Genomic DNA, 21,894 nt, shown 5'->3' with positions numbered 1-21,894 from the left:
AATACAATCATACAATATGTGGTCTTTTGTGACTGGCTTCTTTCACTTAGCATGTTTTCAAGGTCATCAATGTTGTAGCTTATGTCAGTAATTCATTTTCACGGCTGAATAACATTCCACCACATTATACATATACATATATATGTATACACACACACACACATCTATATCTATATCTATATATATATCTCCATTTATCAACTGATAGACATTTTAGTGGTCATGAATCATGCTGCTATGAACATATGTGTACACGTTTTTGGTGCAGACGTGTTTTCATTTTTCTTGGGTAGATACCTAGAAGTGGAATTGCTAAGTTGCATAACTCTATGCATAACCATTTGAGGAACTGCCAGACTGTCTTCCAAAGCAGCTACACAATTTTACATTCACCATCAGTATATGAGGGTTTTGATTTCTCTGCATCCTTTGATAATACTTGTTATAGTCTTGCTTTTTATTATAGCTATCTCAATAAGTATAAAATGGTATTTCATTGTGGTTTCAAATTACATTTCCTTGATGTTCAGTGATATGGAGCATCTTTTCATGTACTTATTGGCCATTTGTATATCTTCTTTAGAGAAATGTTCAGATCATTTGTTCATTTTTTCATTTGGCTATTTGTCCTTTTATTATTGAGTTATAATTCCTTACATATTCCAGATGTCTTTTATCAGACATAATTTGCAAATATTTTCTCATTCTGTGGTTCATGTTCTTAACTTTTTGATAGTGTTCTCTGAAACACAAAAGTGTTTAATTTTGATGCAGTCCAATTTACCTATTTTTTCTTTGGTTGCTAGTGCTTTTGGTGTCCTATCTAGGAAACCGTTACCTAATCCAAAGTCATGAAGATTTACACCTATGTTTTCTTCTATGAGTTTTGTATTTTAGCTCTTACATTTACAACTTTGATCCATTTTGAGTTAATTTTTGTTCATGGTATGAATGTAGGGGTCTAACTTCATTCTTTTATATGTGGATATCGAGTTGTCCTCATATCATTTTTTGAAGACTTTTCCCCACTAAATTGTCTTGCATCTTTGTCAAAAATCAATTGACCAAAATGTAAAGGTTTATTTCTGGACTCTTAATTCTATTCCATGTTTCTATATGTCTATCTTTATGCTAGTGCTATCTACATGCTTTTTACATGCATTCTCTCATTTAATCCTTTTCCCCACTCTATACTTTTAAGATACTGTAATTGTGCTGTAATTATATGTTCAAGTATGCTTCTTTCAGTGGCCTGTGAGCTGTAAGGGTAAGACTCATTTCCTTTCTTGCTTATCTTTGTACCCTCGGCAGTGAGCATAGTGCCTCACATAAGATATCTTTAACAAATGGCTCACACGAGATATGTTAAGCTCAATCCCCATTTTCCTGCCTGAGTTGTGGGAGAGGACTGAGGCTGAGGGTCACCTATGGATTCCATTCATATGAGCTTATTCCCAATTCCCTCTTGGAACAAATGGTTGAAAGTATACTTTAGTAGATGACAAATAATCCATAATAAGGACTCTCTGGGAAACATGGACATACCTATAATTAGTATTTAACACTTTTCTCCCTCCATTTGTGGACAAATGTCAAGTTTGCAATTTCTCCCTATGCTGGCCACGCTCCTGGCTTAATAAAGGCCTCAAGAGACAGGATCAATCTCTCTTAGGCACGTCCATGTCTAGGGGAAATCCGAACTGCTTCTTCATAGCTTCTCCTGTGTATCTGGCCAGGAAACAACGCCAGATGCTCTGTTGGGGGATGGAGACATTTTTGTCTGTGTGAGTACATCAGACAAAACAAAGATAACCATGGGGATTTCTAGGCTACCCATGATGTTGGAATCAGCAGCTTTGCTTCTAGTTATCCAGTGCAAAAAAAGGTATCTGAAATGCTTTACTCTACTACACTTCTGTACTCTTCTCAGCAGCTTTTCAGCTTCTGGTATGGAGCAAGTCTCCACGATTAAACATCAACCAATAAGATAAAAGGCGGATATGTGACGAGAAATAGTGTACTTCAAATGAATTCTAGTACCTGGTTGACAACACTGCTCCTCTTTTGAAATAACCCATCGATTCTGGATGCTGTCTCTTCTAACAATGGCATTGTCCCACTCTCCAAAGTCAGGTAACTTTGTCTCAACTCATCTAGTGCTTTGGATTTAACTGCAAGTTGATTTTCTATATCCTGGAAGAGAAAAAGAAAAGTTTTCATACGCGTAATATCACAACACAATAAGGTGTAAGAGATAGGAGTTTGCTCTTTTCAAGTAAAAATGACATTAGAGTATATAATTAAATAACATTACACCAAAGACATTAACCATCACACTCTTAATTCAATTTTTATAATGAATTCTGACAATACAAATTTACATTATTACAATGTAAATTCTTACAATAATTTCAATTATTTCAAAGATCTAGATTTTAGAAGAGTCTAGGTAGCAAATACTTATTATCATAGTATAGTAGAAAGAGTCCCCATTCCATGTCTGCCCTGTACTGGCTGTCTAATGAGGTATTAAGTCACCAAACTCTCAAGTTCGCATTTTCTCATTTGACAGGAAACACCCCAATAATGAAACACCTCATGTCGTGCATAACTTAGAACTCAAGTGAAAGAGGGTGACCTTTTGGGGGATGGTGTAAGACTAAGCAGTGGAATGTAGGCTTCTAGTCAGGAGGCATATTGGATCTGAGGTGGCTGGAAGAATTCTAAAGTGGAAGCGGCTAGTGGGTAGTTAGAAACAGTATATGACCGTTTGAAAACCTCTCACACGGCAGTGTTGCTGCTCACGTGTCATGTACAGTATTATTCTGTAACCTTCTAAGTAAAATTGGGATGTGACATAACTTTCCACCCCAACAGCGAGTAGTGCCACACCTGCATGTAGTGGGTACAGAAGCAGCATAAGCTGGGATCTGCAGCCACAGGAACGGCTGAAGTGTTTTCAGTAGAGAGTGACACAAACGGGGCAGTGTGTAAAGACTGACCTACATTTGGGTGCGGGCACCTCGAAGACTAAATGACTTGGTAAATGACAACTACTCAAGAAGGTACGGTCAACTCCCTCAAGCCCAGATGTGATCCAGACAGCTGTTCCAAAGGATAAGTGGCCCTTTCAGAACACATTACACAGTAGGTAGGGAAAAAAAATCACTTTCCTTTGGAGAAACAGAATGAAGGACTCAATTACTGAAACTCCAGAGTAATTTTGTGACTGTTTGATAAATCTTTTTAAAAAAACAAAAATTGTAAACACCTAAGTCAAAATTTCCTTTGAGCATTTCTTTCTGAGGAATAACATTCAAACCTCGAAAACAATAACCATGAAAATATTTTATTCTGTTTATCATAAAAAATGACATTTTGCAATTTAGTAAAACCCATAGATAATTATCTATTTGACGTAAGAAAGGAAATACATGGGGGCTTGCAGAGAAGTCCCCAGAAACTACCATAGCTTGCCCTACTCCCTGGGGCATGAGTCATGCCTAAAGAGCCTGACCGAGTCGCACGGGACAGGTGTTGTGTGTCTTCTCACCTGACAATCCAGGAGCATCTTCTGCACCGAGATAACACTTTCAGGTTTTTGTAAAGTTTTCAGTCTCTCTTCTTGTGCCTCCATCCAGTTGTTCAAAATCTGTATTTTGTTTTCATTCTCAGTGATACTTTCCAAAAGTTGTTCTAAATGTTGTATCTACAAGTTAGGAAATAAGAAAATAAAAATTTGTTTTAAACATGCGCTTTAAAATGTAAATGTCATGTCATGATATAATATTTTAAATAAGATAATTTTGTTTCTTCTCAGAAAATATTCTAATATTTTTCATAAGATTTCTCAATAACTTTTGGAATAAAGATTCATAAATCAGGAAATAGAATTAAATCTCTTTTTTAAAAAACCTAACATTTGAAATGAAAGCTAATCTGCTAAGAAAGGTGGCTGTTTTGGAATTCCATAATATCTGAACAAAATGAAATCATGTTGCTAATGCTATATATTTACATATACATACATATCTAGAGTATGTAAAGTTTTGTATTTAATTTCCAATGTCATGGGCATTTGCTGTATCATGACATATGCTGTATATTAACTTAAAAGGCTGCCCAATATTTCACGAAGTGACACGGTATATCTTGATTAATTATTCCTCTGTAGTTAAAAATTAAGGCATTCTACTTTCACTAGTATAAATAATTGTGAATTGAACATTGTGCACATATCTTTTTCTTTATAAAGGACTATTTACTGAAGATAAATGTGTAAGAGGTGCACTGCTAGGTTAAGAGATAAGAGATGATTATTATGATTCTTGAAATTTTTGGAATGCATTCCAAAAGAGTAATATTTAAGCCATTCTCTGCAGTGTATGAATGTGATAACTTTGGGCTTTTGTTTTTATCTTATTAAATTTTTCTAAGTTAATAAGTGTGTAATGTTACATTAATGTTTATTTTTAATATCCGATAACTGAAGTCGTAATCTTTCCATGTTTGTTAATAATTTTCTTTGTGAATTGTCTGTTTTTGTCCATTTATGTACTTGAATCATAATTGTATAAATCCAATTGTATGCACTCTCTACACAATAAATCAACCAATTGTCACTATCAATGATATATAAATATTAAATATTTTTCCATAAATAAATCACTTTAATCTTTTCAGAGTTATGGAAAACCTACCAAAAGGCCACATTTTTCTTCCTTTTATAATCTTTTCAAAGCTGCAATATCTTGCCCCTTTTGAACATTTACTTTCATAGAAAGTGTCAAAATCTGACCATTTATTAGCCTCACATAACATTTGATATCTTAAATAAAATTTCTCCTCTTCATTTGCCTAGCTCAATTTCCCACCAAGAAATCTAAAAATCTATAAAAGAAGCCTGTATAAGAAATCTAGAAAAGGAACATAAGAACTATTTTCATACTCTAATGGAGAATGCTTAAACACAAGATTTATAAAAGGGCTATAATTGAGATGATTACTAGGCTTAACTGTAAATTAACTATGTCTTTTAAGATTTTTCAGAAAGTGGTATTTTGCAAAGCCCAAGTCATACATCACATTGTGACACATAAGCACACCTTTCTATTCAGTGTTCCATGTACCCGGTGCCATTGGCGGTTCATCTCTCCCAGGTGCTCTGCAAACTCCGTCCTTTCATAGCGCTTACTTTCTACATCACAGGTGCTTAACTGAAGTAATGACTGGTTAACAAAGTCAACTATCCATTGTTTATAGTCCATTTCCATTCTAAGCTCCTAAAACAAAATAAAACAAAATTAAACAACCAAAGCCTGAATTGAAGTAGGATAACTGGAGGTCCCCTTTGGTGCACTCTAGGGGGCGCCAAGCTCCCATCCATTAATCAAGGTGCACCTGTCGGGAGGCACCTGTAAGGAGTTATGTTCTATCTTCTCTAACCCCACCAGATGCCTGCTTTATTTGAGTGAAGAGTATTTTTGGAAATTCCACATTCTTGGGAACACAAAGACTCACCACTTTCAAGGAGGCTAAAAAGTCAAAGGCAGCACCATGTATTGGTAGCTACATCATCTGAACCAATTCAGAACCCAGAGGCTGAAGAAGGGTTCCTAGGAGAGGCCACCTGAGAGCTACAATGGAATTGAGAGCCATCCTGGGGGCTAACAGAAATAATGGGATGAGAAGTCTGAAGTTAGGACTCCCAGAAAACCCAGGACACCTTTAAAGAACTTTACCAGTTTAGGCAGCTTCTCCATTCCTGTGGGGACAGTCTAGGCTACCCGGTTTAAGTTCTACAGCAATCCCATCCACAGCCGATCATACTTCTGTCAAACCTGTTACTTGCTGAGTTTACCCTGGCAAGCTCTAGCACGTCCTTCGGGGATATCCAAGGGGGAAAGCCATGAGGTATTTGCTAGGTTACTAGAACCTGCAAGAACACATACATGTGGACCCTATAAAGATGCCACTACTCACCAAAGTTAGGATGTGATAGAATATGAAAATAAAATCCTTGTTAACATCATGCTTTGTGATTAAGCTATTCATCTTCTGCCTACCACAGGCTCAATCTATCAGCCTGTGAGGCGTTTGAAAGCAATGACCAGGGTCTTCCTTCGTTCACCTCTGTGTCCCTAGGGGCTAACACAATGCCTGGAATGCAGTGAGTGTTTGTGTGCAGCTTGTTCAATATTGCTTAAATCTACTTGAAGTCCAATATCATGGAAAAGGCCACATTCTTATCTGTTCTTAGGATACCAACTGTATCAACTTTTCCTTATGCATTCTCTTATTCAAAGAACATTTACTTAACACCTATTGGCTGCCAGGTATTGGGCTAGGTGTGCTATTTCACGGAGGTGAAGGATAGCCCCTGCTCTCAAGAAACTAAGTCAAGGTGGGGAGAGAAGCAAGCAAGCAAATTATAATACCATGTGACAGGAACTACTGATAGCGCAACGGAGAAACCTAATTCCAGAAAGTAAATTGATCTGGCTGGGAGAGTCAGGGGTAGATTTCCATGTGAGAAGATACTTGAGCTGACTCTTGAAGGCTAAGAAGATTTCTATAGCTAAAAGTGGAGCACTGGAATGCTAGGCCAAAGGTACAGCATGTTCAAAAAGCACGAGGAGGGAGATCACCAGAAGCAGTCAAGGGACCGTAAATCATTTTGTCCAAGCAGAGTCCAGGGTTTGCAACAGGAGAACGAAAAGACGAGGCTGGTAGAGTGGGGCCAGAACCACTTATAAGCTTGGGTTTTGTCCTGTGGTGATGAGAGCTACTGCAGGAATTTAAGCAGAATAAGAGCGAGTATACTAACTTCTCTCTCGAGAATCATCCACCATCCCATTCCTCACACCTAGAATTAGTTTTTCTAAATTATATCCTATATGTCTCTTTGTTCAGTATTTCCTTTCTAATTGACTTGCCTACTTACTCAGTGAAAAAGCCTCTGGATCTTTTTGTATAATTACCTTGTATTTCTGAAGGAGATTTTTAACTTGAGATGCAGAACTCAGTGAAAGTTCAGAGTCTTCATTTGTGGTTTTATGTTCCACGTTGTTCATCCAGCTAATCATCTCTGTGATTGCTTTACGAGATGGCAATTTCTCCATCTGAAGCTGCAAGAACAAAATAATTTCCATTTAATTACCTTCAGTTAACAAAATGAATCAGGGCATCACTTAAGATGATATCTGATTTGATAGAAGGTCTTGCTACATAATTATGCAGGTTACTCACAAAAACAAATCCAGCATTCAAACTTAGAATAAGCGACCTCAAAACAATGACAATAACCTTCACATAAACTAATGCGGTAGTGCCGATAAATTGGGAAATAAAGTAATTAAGCCTGATTTCTCTCTCAAGAAAGATCCCATTGGAGGAGAGTCCAGTAATTAAGACCTATATTCAGTGGTGCCAGAGAAAAAATAGGTAGTGTCAATGAAAATTATTGAGTCAAAGAAATAATTTAAAAATAGTTGTGAGCTAACAAGTGAATGCTAATTCAAATGCTGGGTCTTGAAGTGCTTATCGTACCTGGTGAAGTTTCTCTTGAATATCTGGAAGTTGAGTTATAAGTATTGTCCACTGCTGTTCAAACTGTGCTAAAGAAGCTCTCAGTGTAGCTGTATCAGCTTCTTTCAGGTGAAGAAGTTGGTTCCCAGTACTTAGGACCGCAGTCTTCAAGGAGGATTTTTCATCAAGTTCCTTTGAAAACTCCTACAGGAAATAGTTTTAAAATTTAGAACCTTTTAACATTTGAATATAGCACAGGAACTAAGAGTCAGAATTACTGGTTAAGAATCCAAACAAAAAAACTTAATTCAAATAGCAAATATTCGAATGTGAATGTGTAGTGTACACATGCACACACACACACACACGCACACACACTTTCCTAAGTGTGAGGCACTGTTCCAGGCCTTAGATATATGGTGGGGAATGAAAGAGGTGGGATTCCTGTCCCCTGAGTGGCTTATCATCTAGTGGATTAATATTTTGAAAAGAGACAAATCAAGATTTCAATTTTTAAAAATTATGAAACACAACATGAAGTTCACATTAAATGAACTAAATGGGACATATTTTAACTAAAATATTTCAAATCTTTCCTGTGTACTTACGGGTTTTCTAAAGCATATTTTAAAATATCTACATTTTAATACCAAAGTGAGTAATCACAGCACAATATATAAAAAATGGTAAGAGAAAAGACTAAGGGAAAAGACTAAAGGGTTTCAAAAGTATCATTTATATTGCAAAAGTTATACTTTCCTTGCAGAAAAAATTCTCAAAACAGTTTAAAACCATGTAACTTTAATATTTATGAATTAATAGTCCTATGAGGTTTTTGTTGGGGCAGGGGACTTATTTTCTGCATTTGTAAAAACATGCCTGCTGTCAGAGAAAGTTTTAAATTTATATACATTTCATAGGGTCAATTAAAAATATACTTTATCATTATTATAACTGTATAAATGGACAGTATAAAGAAATGGTTTGGAGAATGCAGCTCTCTTAGTCCAAGTCTTATTCCTTATCCATAAATGACCAGAGAGACTATCATGTCATTTTCCTGATCATTTTCCCGATATTTATTTCTGATGATTACGAGCATATTCTATTATGACTTACAAAAAAATTGTCTATGTTGCTTCTGATTGTATCCAAGTCCTGAGACACATTGAGGGACTGTTCTTTCCAGTAGTTCAGAGTTTGCTGGGAAGATTCCAACCACTTGGTTAACTGATCCGAATCTCTGTTATAACTAATAGGAGCAAAGTGCGGGAGAAAGGAAGTTAGAAATGTGCTCGATTGGTGGTATGCATCACCAGCAGATTTTCTTATTTCACTGTGTTTTCCTGTGTTGATCAGCCCTATTATTCAGAAAATCATGGTGTTTTTAAGGATTGCACCCTGTTTTATCCCCATGTACTAGATACGATTCTCCTGCCATTGTCTATGACTCTTATGACTAATCAAGAACAAAGTGACATTTTAAAGTCTAAAATATCCTTTGAAATTTTTTTTTTATCAAAGCTATAAATAAGTAAACCTACGAGCAAGGAGAGAGACTACTTTTATCCATCAAACGTCTTCTTATAGATTTGTTCACAATAAAAATATAATCAGCTCAAAGTGCTGTTGGTTAGATGCCAACATATTTACTTGACATGATGAAAATATCCAAATAAAATACTGTCCCTCTTTTAAATTTTAAACTTCTCTGGATTAAGACAGCTCCCTAAGAGACAGGGGTGACAACGAGGTTTAAATGTTCTATGTTTTTATTCTGTACCTTCCTTGAGGGGTTCAAAATTAGATCAACTAAGCAAAAAAAAAAAAAAAAAAATCTCTGAAGAACTCCAAAGACTTTTTCAAACTATTCTATTAGCTGAAAATATTAAATATTTTTAAATTTTAAAACTTTTTGAAGGAGGTAAGAGAGCAACATCATGGCATAAAGGTAACATGCATAATTTTATAAAATAATTCCCAGTTTCCACAGAACTGATTATATATTATCCTGAGTCTTAGCAAACCAGCATCAGAGACTCTAGATTCTACTCAGCCAAGAAGAGGGACTCAACTGCCTCAGATTGTCAAAGAAAATCCACACAGTAAGAGGACCGCATGTAAAACCTGGTTGACTGTAGAATCTCTCTGAGGTCTTTCTCCACAGCAAAATTTGACGCCAATCAGTCCCTAAGAAAACATACCTGAGCAGATGCCTGAGAAGCGTTTGTAGTCTGTGTAGTTCATGGTCAATTTTTTTGTTTAGGGACAACCACTGCTCTTCTAGTTTTGCAATCTGGCCCTCTAGTTCAGGACAGTTCACGGATCCCACCAGCTGTTTGCCTTCATTCAGAGTCTGGTAAAGCCGGGCATGCTTCTCATCAATGTTTCTTTTTATTTGCTAATAGGAGTCATAGAATGAATTATTTAAAAATGAAACTGGCCAGTCTATTCACAAATTCTTCATTAAAAATCTACCGTAAAGGCTACTGAATAAACATTACCACTTTCCTAACCCTCAAGACTCTTGCAGTCTGGCTGGACAAACATGGTTAATGGCTTGCCTATCACCTTTCACAATGAGGGCTCCAACTACTGTATTTCTACGGCTCAGGTTCAGCTCTACGGACTTACACATGCAAAAAGAAAACAATTCACAGATTTAGATCTGAGAGTTCATTCCTCCACCTAAAAGCAAAAAAAAAGCTGGCAATCTACAGGGCGCAGTCAGCTTGCAGACAGGTTTTCTGTGACCTGAAGATTATTTTGAAAGACAGGAAATTTTACATAGAGATCAGGATTTCCCATGACTCTGGGAAAACTGGATCTAGCCATCTGGGTCTGCATTCTCAGGGGGCAAAAATGGGCTGGAACTGAGCAGCTCTCTCTGGTTCCCCTCCACCACAGTCTCCACCACCCCTCTTCTCACTGTAGACCTGGTCAGTGTCCCTTTTTCTGTTCTCCTGCCTGGCCCCTGTGAGCATTCTATATTGCAACTTAGGTATGAAAGAGGTAAATAAGAAAGCATTTATTATCCTTTAGACCCAAACGGTAGGCAAAATTTCATTTGGAGAGTCCTCTAAATGTAAGAATTCAGTACGGAGAAAAGAAGAGGAGTTCAGGAGAATAAATTAAAGCAGAGAGCACATCATTAACAAAACTTCATGAAAAGAATAAAATTCTTCAAAATTGAATACAATGACCCCCTGAAGAGAACTCTGTCTAAAGGCAATTATCTTCCATGATTGGGTTCAGCCAATGCCACTTATCCTGACAGTTATTTAATCTTTAAAAATAAATTATGATCAAAATAGAACTTTTGCTGTTTTCCAGTTAACCTAAGCCTTTTAAAAAATTACCAGCTTCCTGACCCCAGAGAATTGAGATTTACCTTAGAGCAGGGGTCCCCAAGCCCTGGGCCTCAGACCAATACTGAGTCCGTGGCCTATTAGGAAGTGGGCCACACAGCAGGAGGTGAGCAGAGAGAGAGAGAGAATGAAGCTTCATCTATATTTGCAGACGCTCCCTAGTGCTAGCATCACCACCTCAGCTCCACCTCAGATCATCAGGCATTAGATTCTCATAAGAACACTAGTCCCTGGTGCCAAAAAGGTTAGGGACCGCTGCCTTAGAGTCAGGCTCAATAAAAGAAGATGGCAAAGAGATCACTGTAGCTTTCTAGGCATTTAGAGAACGTAACTACAATGTTCCAAGGTCCTCTGGAAAATGTTCCTTATAGGAGCTTAAATGTCTCCAAGGAATGGCAGAGCCTTGCCAAGAATTTCATGCTTTCATTTTCCATCTAGTCTATTCGGGCAATGAATTTCCTTTTGAAGTTTTAAAGTTGATAGTTGATAGCAACCTCTAGCCACATAATTCAGCTTCTCATTATATATATTCTAAAGTCAAAACTAAGTATTTTTGGTTTCTGTTGAGAAACTCATTTTTATCTTGGTCATGTTCTCAATGCCACTGGAAAGTCGTTTAAAGGTTTTATCTTTTCTGTGGCACTGAAATCTGAGACATGGAGACTTCGATAATAATACTATAAGTTCCATAATTTTTAAAGTCTTATGATACTTGTAACAGGTAATTATCGTCTATCTCATATGGGCTATGTCCAGCTAGAGCTTCACTATAGTAATAAAACTAAATATATGTTTAGAGGCCCATGGTTTGCAAAGTTCTTTCTATACTTTAGCTTATTCTCATAACCACTGATATCTATTTCCTGAGACAGGCAGAACTAGCTTAATTATCTGTATTCTACAGATAAAGAAACTGAGGCTTAAAGACAAGGAAGGTGACAGAGCGAAAGTGAGAGCTAGGACACAAACCAAGGCCCTTGACTCCAAGGCAGATATGTGGTTATGCTGAGGAGCTCATGATCAGACTTGTAGTCTCCCCAAATATGTTCACGTCAGTAGTGTGATAAACAATATTTCATTTTAATTCAAATCATTCCTCTTCAAAGTCAATCAGTATAGTCACGACAAAATAAAAAACACGAAGTGCTAGAGAGCATGTCTTTGACAGCTTAAATGGAAGCAAAGTACCTGGTAAAATGAAATTCTTTCCACTAATCTTTCTTCCGTCTCCTCCACCAAACTCACAGAGGGCAATGTAGATATAAGAATCTCCAGGTCCTTCTCAAGAGATGCATAGTTTTCATCAAATTCTTCCCATTTCTAGAGAATCAAGAACATAAAATCCAGTAGGAGCCCTTTTCTAGATTAATTTTGTCATTGTCTGGAACTAACCATAAAAATAAAAATGAACTCTGAGACTGTACAAAATTAAAGCACAGAATCCTGGGGCTTCTGAGAGATCTAATCCACTCTAGTATGAGCTCAGTGTCTAACGGAAAATAAGTACTGCCTTTGCAGAGAAGGTTTTTAAAAATCCAGTTGGCATTAGTGTTTTATGCTTGTCTCATCAAAATGAGGAGGGACTAATATGATTAAGTTAAGCTATGTTCTAGCATATACCTCTGTGGAGGCCTCAGGGCCATAAAACAGTCTCTTTTTTATTTGGAAAGGCTAAGTGTTCATTTTTAAAGTCTTTCTCAACAGATATCCATCCTGTTAGGCTGCTTCTGCAACTCCATGCTCCAATCCCTGTCCACCGAACACTACCCTACCACGCTGCTTAGAGGATAATTCCACTGTTTGAGGTGACTGGCTTACCCCTTTATCGGGGGAGTACTATTGCTTTCCCCTGAATCTTGCCTCATCCTAGCTCTGTTTCCATAGAAGCCCACCTCTAGGGTCTCGGCATACTACAGGGCAGACTTATGGACACTAAATATTATCTCTTGGAAAAAGAACCACTGTGCTAATTCTCGTATCTGTTAAAATAGAGGGTCATGTGGCTATTCGGGGCACCCACTGGGATTATGAAGTCTTTGAATACAATGAAATATCAATGTCGATTCGACACGCTAACTAGAAAATTTTATTAGCATGAAATAAAACCATATCATATCACATTATTAAGTTGAATATTTCTTTGCTTTTTGTTTATTTCCTTTATGTGCTAACATCTACTGTGTTTAAAAAGTTAAAGGGGAAAACTTTAAAATTGAGAAAGCTTTATGCAAGCTTTTTTTCTTTGAATTGGGACAAGACTGTCACCAATCCACTTCAGCAACAGAAAGAACATCTGAGCCTGTCCTCTTCGGAGAGTACAGTTCCTGAACCACTGACTGTTTCATACAAATGATCTCACGCAAGGTCTCAACATGTTTTCAATTTTATTTGTACCACACAAACCTGAAAGGTAGAAAGATGCTGTACCATCCCTAATTTACATATAAGAAATCTCAGCTAATATTTCATTCAGGAGTAGTAGTCAGAAGTAGAATAGGGTTTCACAATCCTCATTGTTCGTTCCCATTTAATTACTGCTTAATCATAACTAGATACTTGTTTTTGACATCTTAAAGTGATGGTTGAATATCTGGAATGCCCAGCTTAAGTACAAAGCTTATCTAATGCAAATACCTGCAACAAACTCTGTAGCTTTATTCCGCATTGGTGTGACTTTTCTTCTAGTAATTTAACTTCTTTTGCTTGTTCTGCCCAAAATGACTCTTTCTTTTGTAACAAAGAAGGAAGCATTTTGTTGGAGAATGTCTGGATCAATAGCATGTCAGCAACAAGCTTCTGGAAAAAAAGCTGTAAAATGGAGGTTTTAATATTTATTTCTACTTCATGAAAATTTTAAAAGAGCAAGCTACTTCGACATTTTATACTGTTATTTTGTTATTTTTTTTTTAATCCAAAATCCCAGGACAGTCATGTAGAGTCAAACAGAAAACAAAATCGACTATGCATACCTTAGTCTTTGATGGAATTTTAACAAATCATGAAGAAAGACTATCCTAAAATATTTTCCATAAAACAGTTCATCTTAAAAGGGCAAATATTATTAGTCAATTTCAATTTCATATCTTCTTAAATCAGTTATTCTGAGGTTTAAGAAACACTACAAAAAAGATACTGACATAGCTGATTCATTTCAAGACAATGATGGAAAGATGGGTTAGCCCAAGGAGCCCATATATTCAACAGCCGGGGGTTCCTCAACTCTGACTCAACTTCTATTCCATAAGATAGCTAACTAAAGGGAATTTGTTGACAGGGTCTGTTGGGATCCTGGTACCTAAAAGCTCCCAGAATGGCACTTTAAGAACTTTTAAAGGGAAAGGTTTTCCTTCATTTGGTTCTTCTCCATTTGTAGCAGCTGTCCTCTCTAACCGTTTGGAGGAAACTTGTGTGAATCCCTTCTGTTCCTTGATGAGGATACACAGAAGGGTGGGCCAACACACTGTAGATATCTACTGATATTTTCTCCTCTTCCCCTCCATTCTTTATATGTATTTACCTTTGAAATTCTGACTCAGGTCTACTTATTAAAGGCTTTGAAGGTAGGAACTTTGTCTTACACATTTTTTATTATTAGCACTTAAGTTACTACATATCTTTAGTCGATGATCATGAATTTTTTTAATGAAATGAATGGAAAACTAAAGGGTTTACTGTAGCATTACACTACGTACACATTTTTAATATATTTAAACAGATATTTCTTTTGATCTCAGTTTTCAGGAAAGGCTTACCTAAGTTGCCAAATACAATTTTCCCTATTGAATGCTCTCAAAGCATGAATTCCAAATTTTAAATTTGTCTGAATGACTCCTCGGTGAATATGTCTTCTCAATCAACTGAAAACTTCATGAAGTAAGGAAATGTATCTGCTTTCATTCATAACCATATTCTTAGAATTCAACAGGGTTCCTGGCATAGTGAGCGCTCTAACAGATATTTGTTAAAAGAATGAATGAATAATGTATATTCCACCAACGAAGAAAATGGACGCTCTCTGTTCACACTCAAGAAAAACAATCTGTGAAAAGGTGATCTGACCTGTGTGTCTTACCTTGTGATTTTGTATTTGTGCCTGTAAGGCCACTTTACTTTTGGTTTGTTGTAAGTGGTCACGAGTAAGCTTTTCCTTGCCAATCTTCACTAGTTCCACCATGCCTTGCAACAAAGCATCTTGCTGGCTCTCAGTGATGGAAGGGCTGCAGAGTTCTGAGTACCTGGTTCTCAGGATACCCCACATACTGTCCAGTACATCCTAAAAAGAAGGAACAGGTGTACACAAACATTTTCATCCAACCATGAAAATAATCCAAATGAAGAACAAATTTAAACTCCCTTGGTAGAATAAAAAAAAAGTCTTACTCTTTACAATCATGACAATTCACTATGATTGAATGTTTTCTGCTCAGACGTACCTCTAATTTGTAAACCTCTTGGAGTAAAGCATAAGGTAAATGAAGCCTCTCCCCTTCGGCTCTTAGTTTTGCCACTTGACCCTCAGAGTTCTGCAGTTCTACTGTATGTGCGTCTGCTTTCTAAAGAGACAATGCAAAAAAGCAAAACCCTTAATAAATTAGAGAAGTGTATGTACACATTTTTAAAAAATTAAGCAGAAAAGAATTATGGGAAAAACAAAAGTCCCTCCTCCCCTGCCTCACCTTCAGCTCACTCCAAAGATCCGCACTTGACAGTCCGTTACCAGTGCATTCTAAGCATGTACCAGTAGAGGTACACATGCACATCCTCAAACTCACCAAACTGCACACATTCTGTTCTGCAGTTTGCGCTTTTCACTTATCTGATCCTCAGTATCTCTTCAAATCAGTACAAACGTCTGGCTTCTTTTAAACACACACATGGTATGTCATTGTAAGGCTGCACACTGCTTTAGTAATATTCTACTCTTAATGGACTTTTGGGCTATTTAGAGTTTTTAATTTAAGCAGTACTGCCAGATCCATCCTTGAATATTTATAAACATATTTATCTTTATGTACTTATCTTATTTCCTTTGGATAAGTGCAACCCAGTACCTAGAGCAGTGCCTGAACATAGTAGGTCCTCAATTAATACTTGCTGAATAAATAAATGAAGCAAAATTGCTGCTGGATTGAAGAGTGTTTAAAATTCTGATCCATATCATATATTTATATATATCTATACATATATATATACACACACATATACACACACATATATATATAAATAAAAAGAATTCTGACATAGTCTAGCCAATGATCCCTAGAAGCTGAGACTAATCAGCTCTCTTATCATTTCCCAATGTCCTTACCAACACTGCACAAACTTAAAATTTTGCCCAGTTGAGAAGTGACAGTGGTCTTTTGTTGCTTTTACATTTCATAAAGTACTACTTAAGAGATATTTTTAAAGATCAACGTATTTTCCTTTTTTATAAATGTACGTAAGTAAGCCTTGGCACTGCTGACAAAAGGAAGTGGTTCAGAAGCAGAGCTTACACACAAGACTCTGGTCCCAGGTTAGGTCAGTTTGAGTTACTTTGACTTGATTACCTGAAGCTGTTCTTCAATACTCTGGCCACTAATTTCATTCAAAGACTGCTGTAAAGATGTTTTATTCTTAATAAGTTGATCATATAGTCGCTTTATTTCATTCTGTAAAAAAGATAAGTGCAGGAAGCAGTGAGAGTTTCATTTAGGCCTTGAACACCTTTTTAAAAAAACTTAGTTGTCTTTTAATTTTTGTTTTCAGAAATTTCAAACATATACCAAAATAGAGAAATCTCTGCATTACCATGATGCAGCTTTGATAATTACTGACTTTTGGCTGGTTGTCTCTCTACGTATTCTCTTCCTGAGCTTTCCCGACTGTACCTAACCTACCTTCCTTCAGATTGTTTGAAGCAAATCTCAGATATTATTTCATCAGCATATGTTTCAGTATGTATCTCTAAAAGATAAAGATTCCTCCCTTTAAAAATACTACGAATCAAAAATAACTCCTTAGTATTAATGGTCCAGACGGGGGTCACATTTCTCTAACTGTCTATAATCGTTCTTTTAGGTTTGAATTGGAATCTAAATGAGGTCCAATCGCTTGCAATGGGTTAACAGGTGTCTTAAATCTCTTATAAATCTGCAGGTTCCCCACTCATCCCTCATTTTTGTGTCTTGGAATTTTTTGGAAGGGGTTGGGGAATTGGGTCACTTATTCCGCATAGCTTCCCACTGTCCAGATTTGGCTGACTGCACCCACTGTGCCACTTAACATATTTTTCTGTCCTTGTGTCTATTTTACTTAAACTCTAGAGACTTTATTAGATTCAGGTTTGATTTTATGGGCAAGACTCTTTCATGAGTGGTGTTGTGTTTCATTCTTTTGTTATTAGAGCATTTGAGTAGCTTCCTAACCGGTCTACTTGGCCCAAGTCTCTCCTCCAATCTAGACAACTGCCAGATGAATCCACCTGAAACATACATGAACTGTCATTCCTTTGCTCAAAAATTGTAATGGTTCCCTCTTATCTAGAAATCTGCCCATACAACACTCATGAAGTGGCTGAATGTAATATAAGAATGAAACATTACTTTAGTTCAATGTAAGTTCACACCCAATACTTTGGAAAGAGGCTCGCTTTCAAATGGTCTCCAACCACAGCAGCAGAACTAAGTTTCATAGAAAGAATGTCTCACCGCTTTCCTTAGAGATTCCCATTCACATACGCTGCCAGGAATAGGAATTAATGGAAATTAGGAGGAGTCCGAGCTATAACGTCAAACAGTGCCAAAGCATGGCGAGCACCCAAACCTGTACCTGGTAACTGCGGTTGTAGTCAAGGCCAGCTTTCAGAGACTTGCTTCTAGACGCAGCTGTAGCCTGTGTGTGCTCCAGGTAAACTTGGAGGTTATCAAAACATTCAGGGAACAAATTGGTGTTCTTGCCAGGCCAAGTCATGGCTTTCAAAAGATTATCCTTCTTGTCACTCATAGCTAAGGAAAGTTTTTTCAGCTCAAGAGCCAGTGTCTGCAAAATGGAGAGGCAGGAAGACACAGTGAATGCGCTCTGAGCTTAAGAGGCTTCAGCTCTGGCTTAAATAGTGGGCTGTCTGCAGTAATGGTCAACACCTGGGCTTGCTGGAAATTCCCTACCTCGTAGTGCATCTGTTGGGCACAAATATCCCCTCTGAAGAGGCCGGGTGTCTGCAGCATCTCCTCCACACTGCCAAGGCAGTGACTGAGGGTTAGAAATAGTTCAAATAATTTTTTATCCAAATTTATGTATGTGTCTTCTGTCACATTTTCCTGAATCAAGAGGAAAAAAGAAATAAAAATCATTAGGATTCCTCGACTTTCTAAGCCTACACTTACTATGGTTTCTGTTAGAGCTTACGATTTGTTATACTTTTTAAAAATTAGTCATTTCAAACACTTTGTGAACTAGGTAGCCAAATAAATAAAATTAAGATGTTAATTCTGAGGGAAACAAGTTTAAGAAACTCAATGTTAGGTAGAGAGTTGACTACTGAATGGAATTAAAAGGTAAATCGCAAGATGAAGGACTTCCTTAGTGGGGCCACCCAGGTGGACGTGTGGACCCACATGAACTCTACTATCCCTCTTGTCACTGCTCCCTGCCTCCCACATTTTAATGTAGGAGAATGTGAGTTAAAGAATCCAAGGTATGGCCTGGAGAAGGAAAAGAAGTTATAAAACGTGAAGGGGTTGATTAGTAAGAGGTATATCTTAAAGATAGGAGTGGTACGGCATGGCGACTACACTTAAAAATACTATATCACATGTCTGAAAGTTGCTGATTGAGTAGATCTGAAAAGTTCTCATCACAAGAAAAAAAACTTGTGACTGAGTGGTGATGGATGATAGTATTGTGTCAGCATTTCATAATATATACAAATATTCAATCATGTTGTACACCTGAAACTAACATGTCAATTATATCTCAATTTTTTGAGATAGGGATGGGCTGTGGAGAGGAGAGAGTTGGGGTGTCATTAATGGGCTGACTGTAAGAACTGAGGCCACCCTTAGATGTGGAACTCCAAGGGGGGCCCTAGGGTTGTGTAATTGTGCCCTGGTGAGTTTCAGAGCTACAGGTCTATTTTAGCATAAACTGTTGGAATCATCTCTTTTTCTTTACCCAAGGTCACCTCAAATTTTTGACTGATTCAGGAGCATGTCAAAGCTAGTAATCGTACCAATTTGGGCTTTGCTTCCTACCGTCTTCTCTGAAGGGTACCTAACGTTACCCAGCACACCATCTCAGTGTTAAGTCTACTCCAGGTTGGAAACCTTGCTCCCTCCTTCCATCCTCACCCTTCCAATCTCAGAGCACCACTGCAGACAGTACTAATCAATCACAATCCTGGTTCCTGCTAATGGTGGACTCAGGTTCAGAAGCCTCTGCACTTGGTGCTCTAGGCAGCCAATGCCGTATTTATTAGAGTTGGCGAGAGAGATAAATTCTATTTGCAATTCTAGGACCCACTGCATCATGTGTTCTATTATTTGTAAAGAAAATTATGACCAATTTACAATATCACATCTCCCTTCTTTATGGCAATGAGGAAAACATATAACATGTAACTGCTACCTGTGTCTGAAGATTATTTGCTTCTTGACGCAGGTCTTCAAGTTGGGCAGTATATGTTTTCAGTTCTTCAGTTGTGGGGTATCTAAAGTTATACACGCTCACACTAGGCAGAATACTCACATCTGTGGCAACCTATTTGAAAAAGGAAAACCCTATTACAGACAGTTTGAGATCCTGCTGATGTTCACATAAAATAGTAAAAATGCCTTAGCACGTCGTATCTTCCAAGTTACCTTCTTGGTTTATAAGAAAAAATAGGGAAAATAATAAAGTAATAAAAAATAACAGAAGTCTTTACTTAGAAACCTGAGGGTCCATTTAGATATCAAAACAAGGGAAAACAAACCATAATTTCAAAAATAAAGTAAAATTATTCATCTTTCAATTTAGTAGCAATGCTATCCATGTTGCAAGGTTAGCTGTTTCCCTTCCCATTTACTAGTAGACTCTTGGTATTTAGCCAAGTCTTAAAATAAAATATAGTCACCTAGGGGACAGATTTGCATCTTGATTTGCTATTGAAAAGCAATATAAGCATTGAAAATGAGCTGTGACTTCAGAAGGGAGAATGATTCAGAGTTAATTTCTTTCTAAAACTGGAAAATTAACATATAAAAAGGAAAAGGGTAGCGTGGTGGGTGACACTGCTTGGGCAAAGGAACGACTGAAGGCATTCTACTCCTGGCAAGAGGAAGACACATGTTCTAGTATGGATGCCAAGGAGAAGCCAAGAGTAAGGCTAAGGCCCTACCAATGTGTAGGTATTTAACTGGTCAAATAAGGTTCTCTGCAGAGTAGAACAGAAAAATTCCCACCAGACTGGGGAACTGGGAAATTGTTGGTAACCTTTGCCTGGGCAGTTCACTGAAGGCATTCTACTCCTGGCAAGAGGAAGACACATGTTCTAGTATGGATGCCAAGGAGAAGCCAAGAGTAAGGCTAAGGCCCTACCAATGTGTAGGTATTTAACTGGTCAAATAAGGTTCTCTGCAGAGTAGAACAGAAAAATTCCCACCAGACTGGGGAACTGGGAAATTGTTGGTAACCTTTGCCTGGTGAAGTGCAAAGGTGAAGGCAGCAGCTTGACTGCTGTGAGCAACAGTGCTATCCTGCTCATGCACTCCCTGTTTATAGAGAAATCCAGCAGCAGATGGCACAGTATGAATAAAACCAGTAATGGCCATGATAAGGTGTGTTGGTGGACAAGTACCATCGGCACAGGGCCGGCAAACTGTGGATTCCAAGTAATCTTTTGATGAATGAATGACATTCCTATAGCACTGCATCATTGTTAAGTGTTTTCTACATCTGTTTTTCCTTTATTCATTCAATAAAGAGTAATTGAGATTTTATGATGGTCCAGGTGCTGTGCCAGGCACTCAAATGTAAACCAGGCAGGCACAGTCTTTCTTCTCCTACCATCTGATGGGGAACATGGATAAATAAACAGGCACATAGTATAGGAAGAGCTATGATCAGCATCAGGGAAGCCCAGGGTGCTCTAGAAGCATAAAGGAGGGGTACTTCACACAGATTCCCAGAGGTGTGTAAAAGGGTGGGCCAAGTGAAAAAACCCACTTGGCATCTTTGCTCTCTAAATAATAAATTGCTATGTAATGCAGAACATACATGTGTATTTAATGAATGCCTGTTAGACTTTCAAAGATAAACATGCTTATTTACACTGTGTACAAACACACACTGACCTGAGGCTCCACAAGCTGAGGAAGAGGCAGCTTTATTTTTGACGAGAGTTCATGATCTAAATATTGCCATTTATCTCCGCTTTGGCTCTGAGTTGATAAGACTGATTCTGGGGCATCATTTTCAAGGCTAGATGCCTCACTGCTTTTGAGCAAAAAAAAAAAAAATAAAAAAAGGTAAAAAGAATAATCAACATACAAAAAATTTATTACCTTCAGACAATGTTTTATAAGTGAAAAACACTCTTAGTTCTCTCGACCATCAAACTACTGAATGTCCAAATCTTTAAAAATGTTTTACCTCACAGATGATATCTGAGTTGTATCTTTATCATGCTGGCAATACTCGGGCCACATTTTCTTAGCATTAAATTCTATGAATTTGATTAAATCTTTCTGTTCCATTGGTTTCAACTCTAGAACCTAGAATTGAATAAGATTGAAATGGTCCAATCAATCAAAGTTTTCAATTAATACCCAAGGGTTTCTTTTACTGAGATAACTGGATTTTGAACCATTTCCTAAATCATAATTTACCATTTCTCTTTTTTGCTTGCTTGTTCTCATTAACTTTTATTTCTCAAAAACCTATTTAAAACATTCACACATTGACCAAATGTAGTTTAATACGTATTACACACGTGGGAAATCACCAAAAATATAGTAACATATTTTGAAACAACAGGGAAAGA

The 21,894-nt window shown here is 37.3% G+C and overlaps 1 protein-coding gene across 1 annotated transcript in view; it reads right to left on the bottom strand.

Moving 5' to 3' along the window:
* The window catches only part of SYNE2 (spectrin repeat containing nuclear envelope protein 2), a 272,180-nt gene that overhangs the window by 54,422 nt on the left and 195,864 nt on the right, over positions 1-21,894 (bottom strand). The window contains exons 69-85 of the mRNA XM_025049097.1: positions 21,504-21,625; positions 21,206-21,347; positions 19,500-19,631; positions 18,041-18,193; positions 17,706-17,915; positions 16,445-16,546; positions 15,329-15,448; positions 14,968-15,168; positions 13,530-13,703; positions 12,084-12,215; positions 9,732-9,928; positions 8,647-8,779; positions 7,549-7,731; positions 6,981-7,127; positions 5,106-5,282; positions 3,554-3,709; positions 2,041-2,193 (exon numbers count right to left, since the gene is read on the bottom strand). Coding sequence (XP_024904865.1) covers positions 2,041-2,193; positions 3,554-3,709; positions 5,106-5,282; positions 6,981-7,127; positions 7,549-7,731; positions 8,647-8,779; positions 9,732-9,928; positions 12,084-12,215; positions 13,530-13,703; positions 14,968-15,168; positions 15,329-15,448; positions 16,445-16,546; positions 17,706-17,915; positions 18,041-18,193; positions 19,500-19,631; positions 21,206-21,347; positions 21,504-21,625 — 2,634 coding nt within the window. The remainder of the gene's footprint in view (positions 1-2,040; positions 2,194-3,553; positions 3,710-5,105; positions 5,283-6,980; positions 7,128-7,548; positions 7,732-8,646; positions 8,780-9,731; positions 9,929-12,083; positions 12,216-13,529; positions 13,704-14,967; positions 15,169-15,328; positions 15,449-16,444; positions 16,547-17,705; positions 17,916-18,040; positions 18,194-19,499; positions 19,632-21,205; positions 21,348-21,503; positions 21,626-21,894) is intronic.

The sequence above is a fragment of the Pteropus alecto genome, unplaced genomic scaffold (genome assembly GCF_000325575.1).
Source record: "Pteropus alecto unplaced genomic scaffold, ASM32557v1 scaffold276, whole genome shotgun sequence".
In the NCBI taxonomy this organism is placed as follows: Eukaryota; Metazoa; Chordata; class Mammalia; order Chiroptera; family Pteropodidae; genus Pteropus; species Pteropus alecto.
The sequence above is the reverse complement of the archived record's forward strand: the minus strand, read 5'-3'. Positions and strand labels throughout refer to the sequence as shown.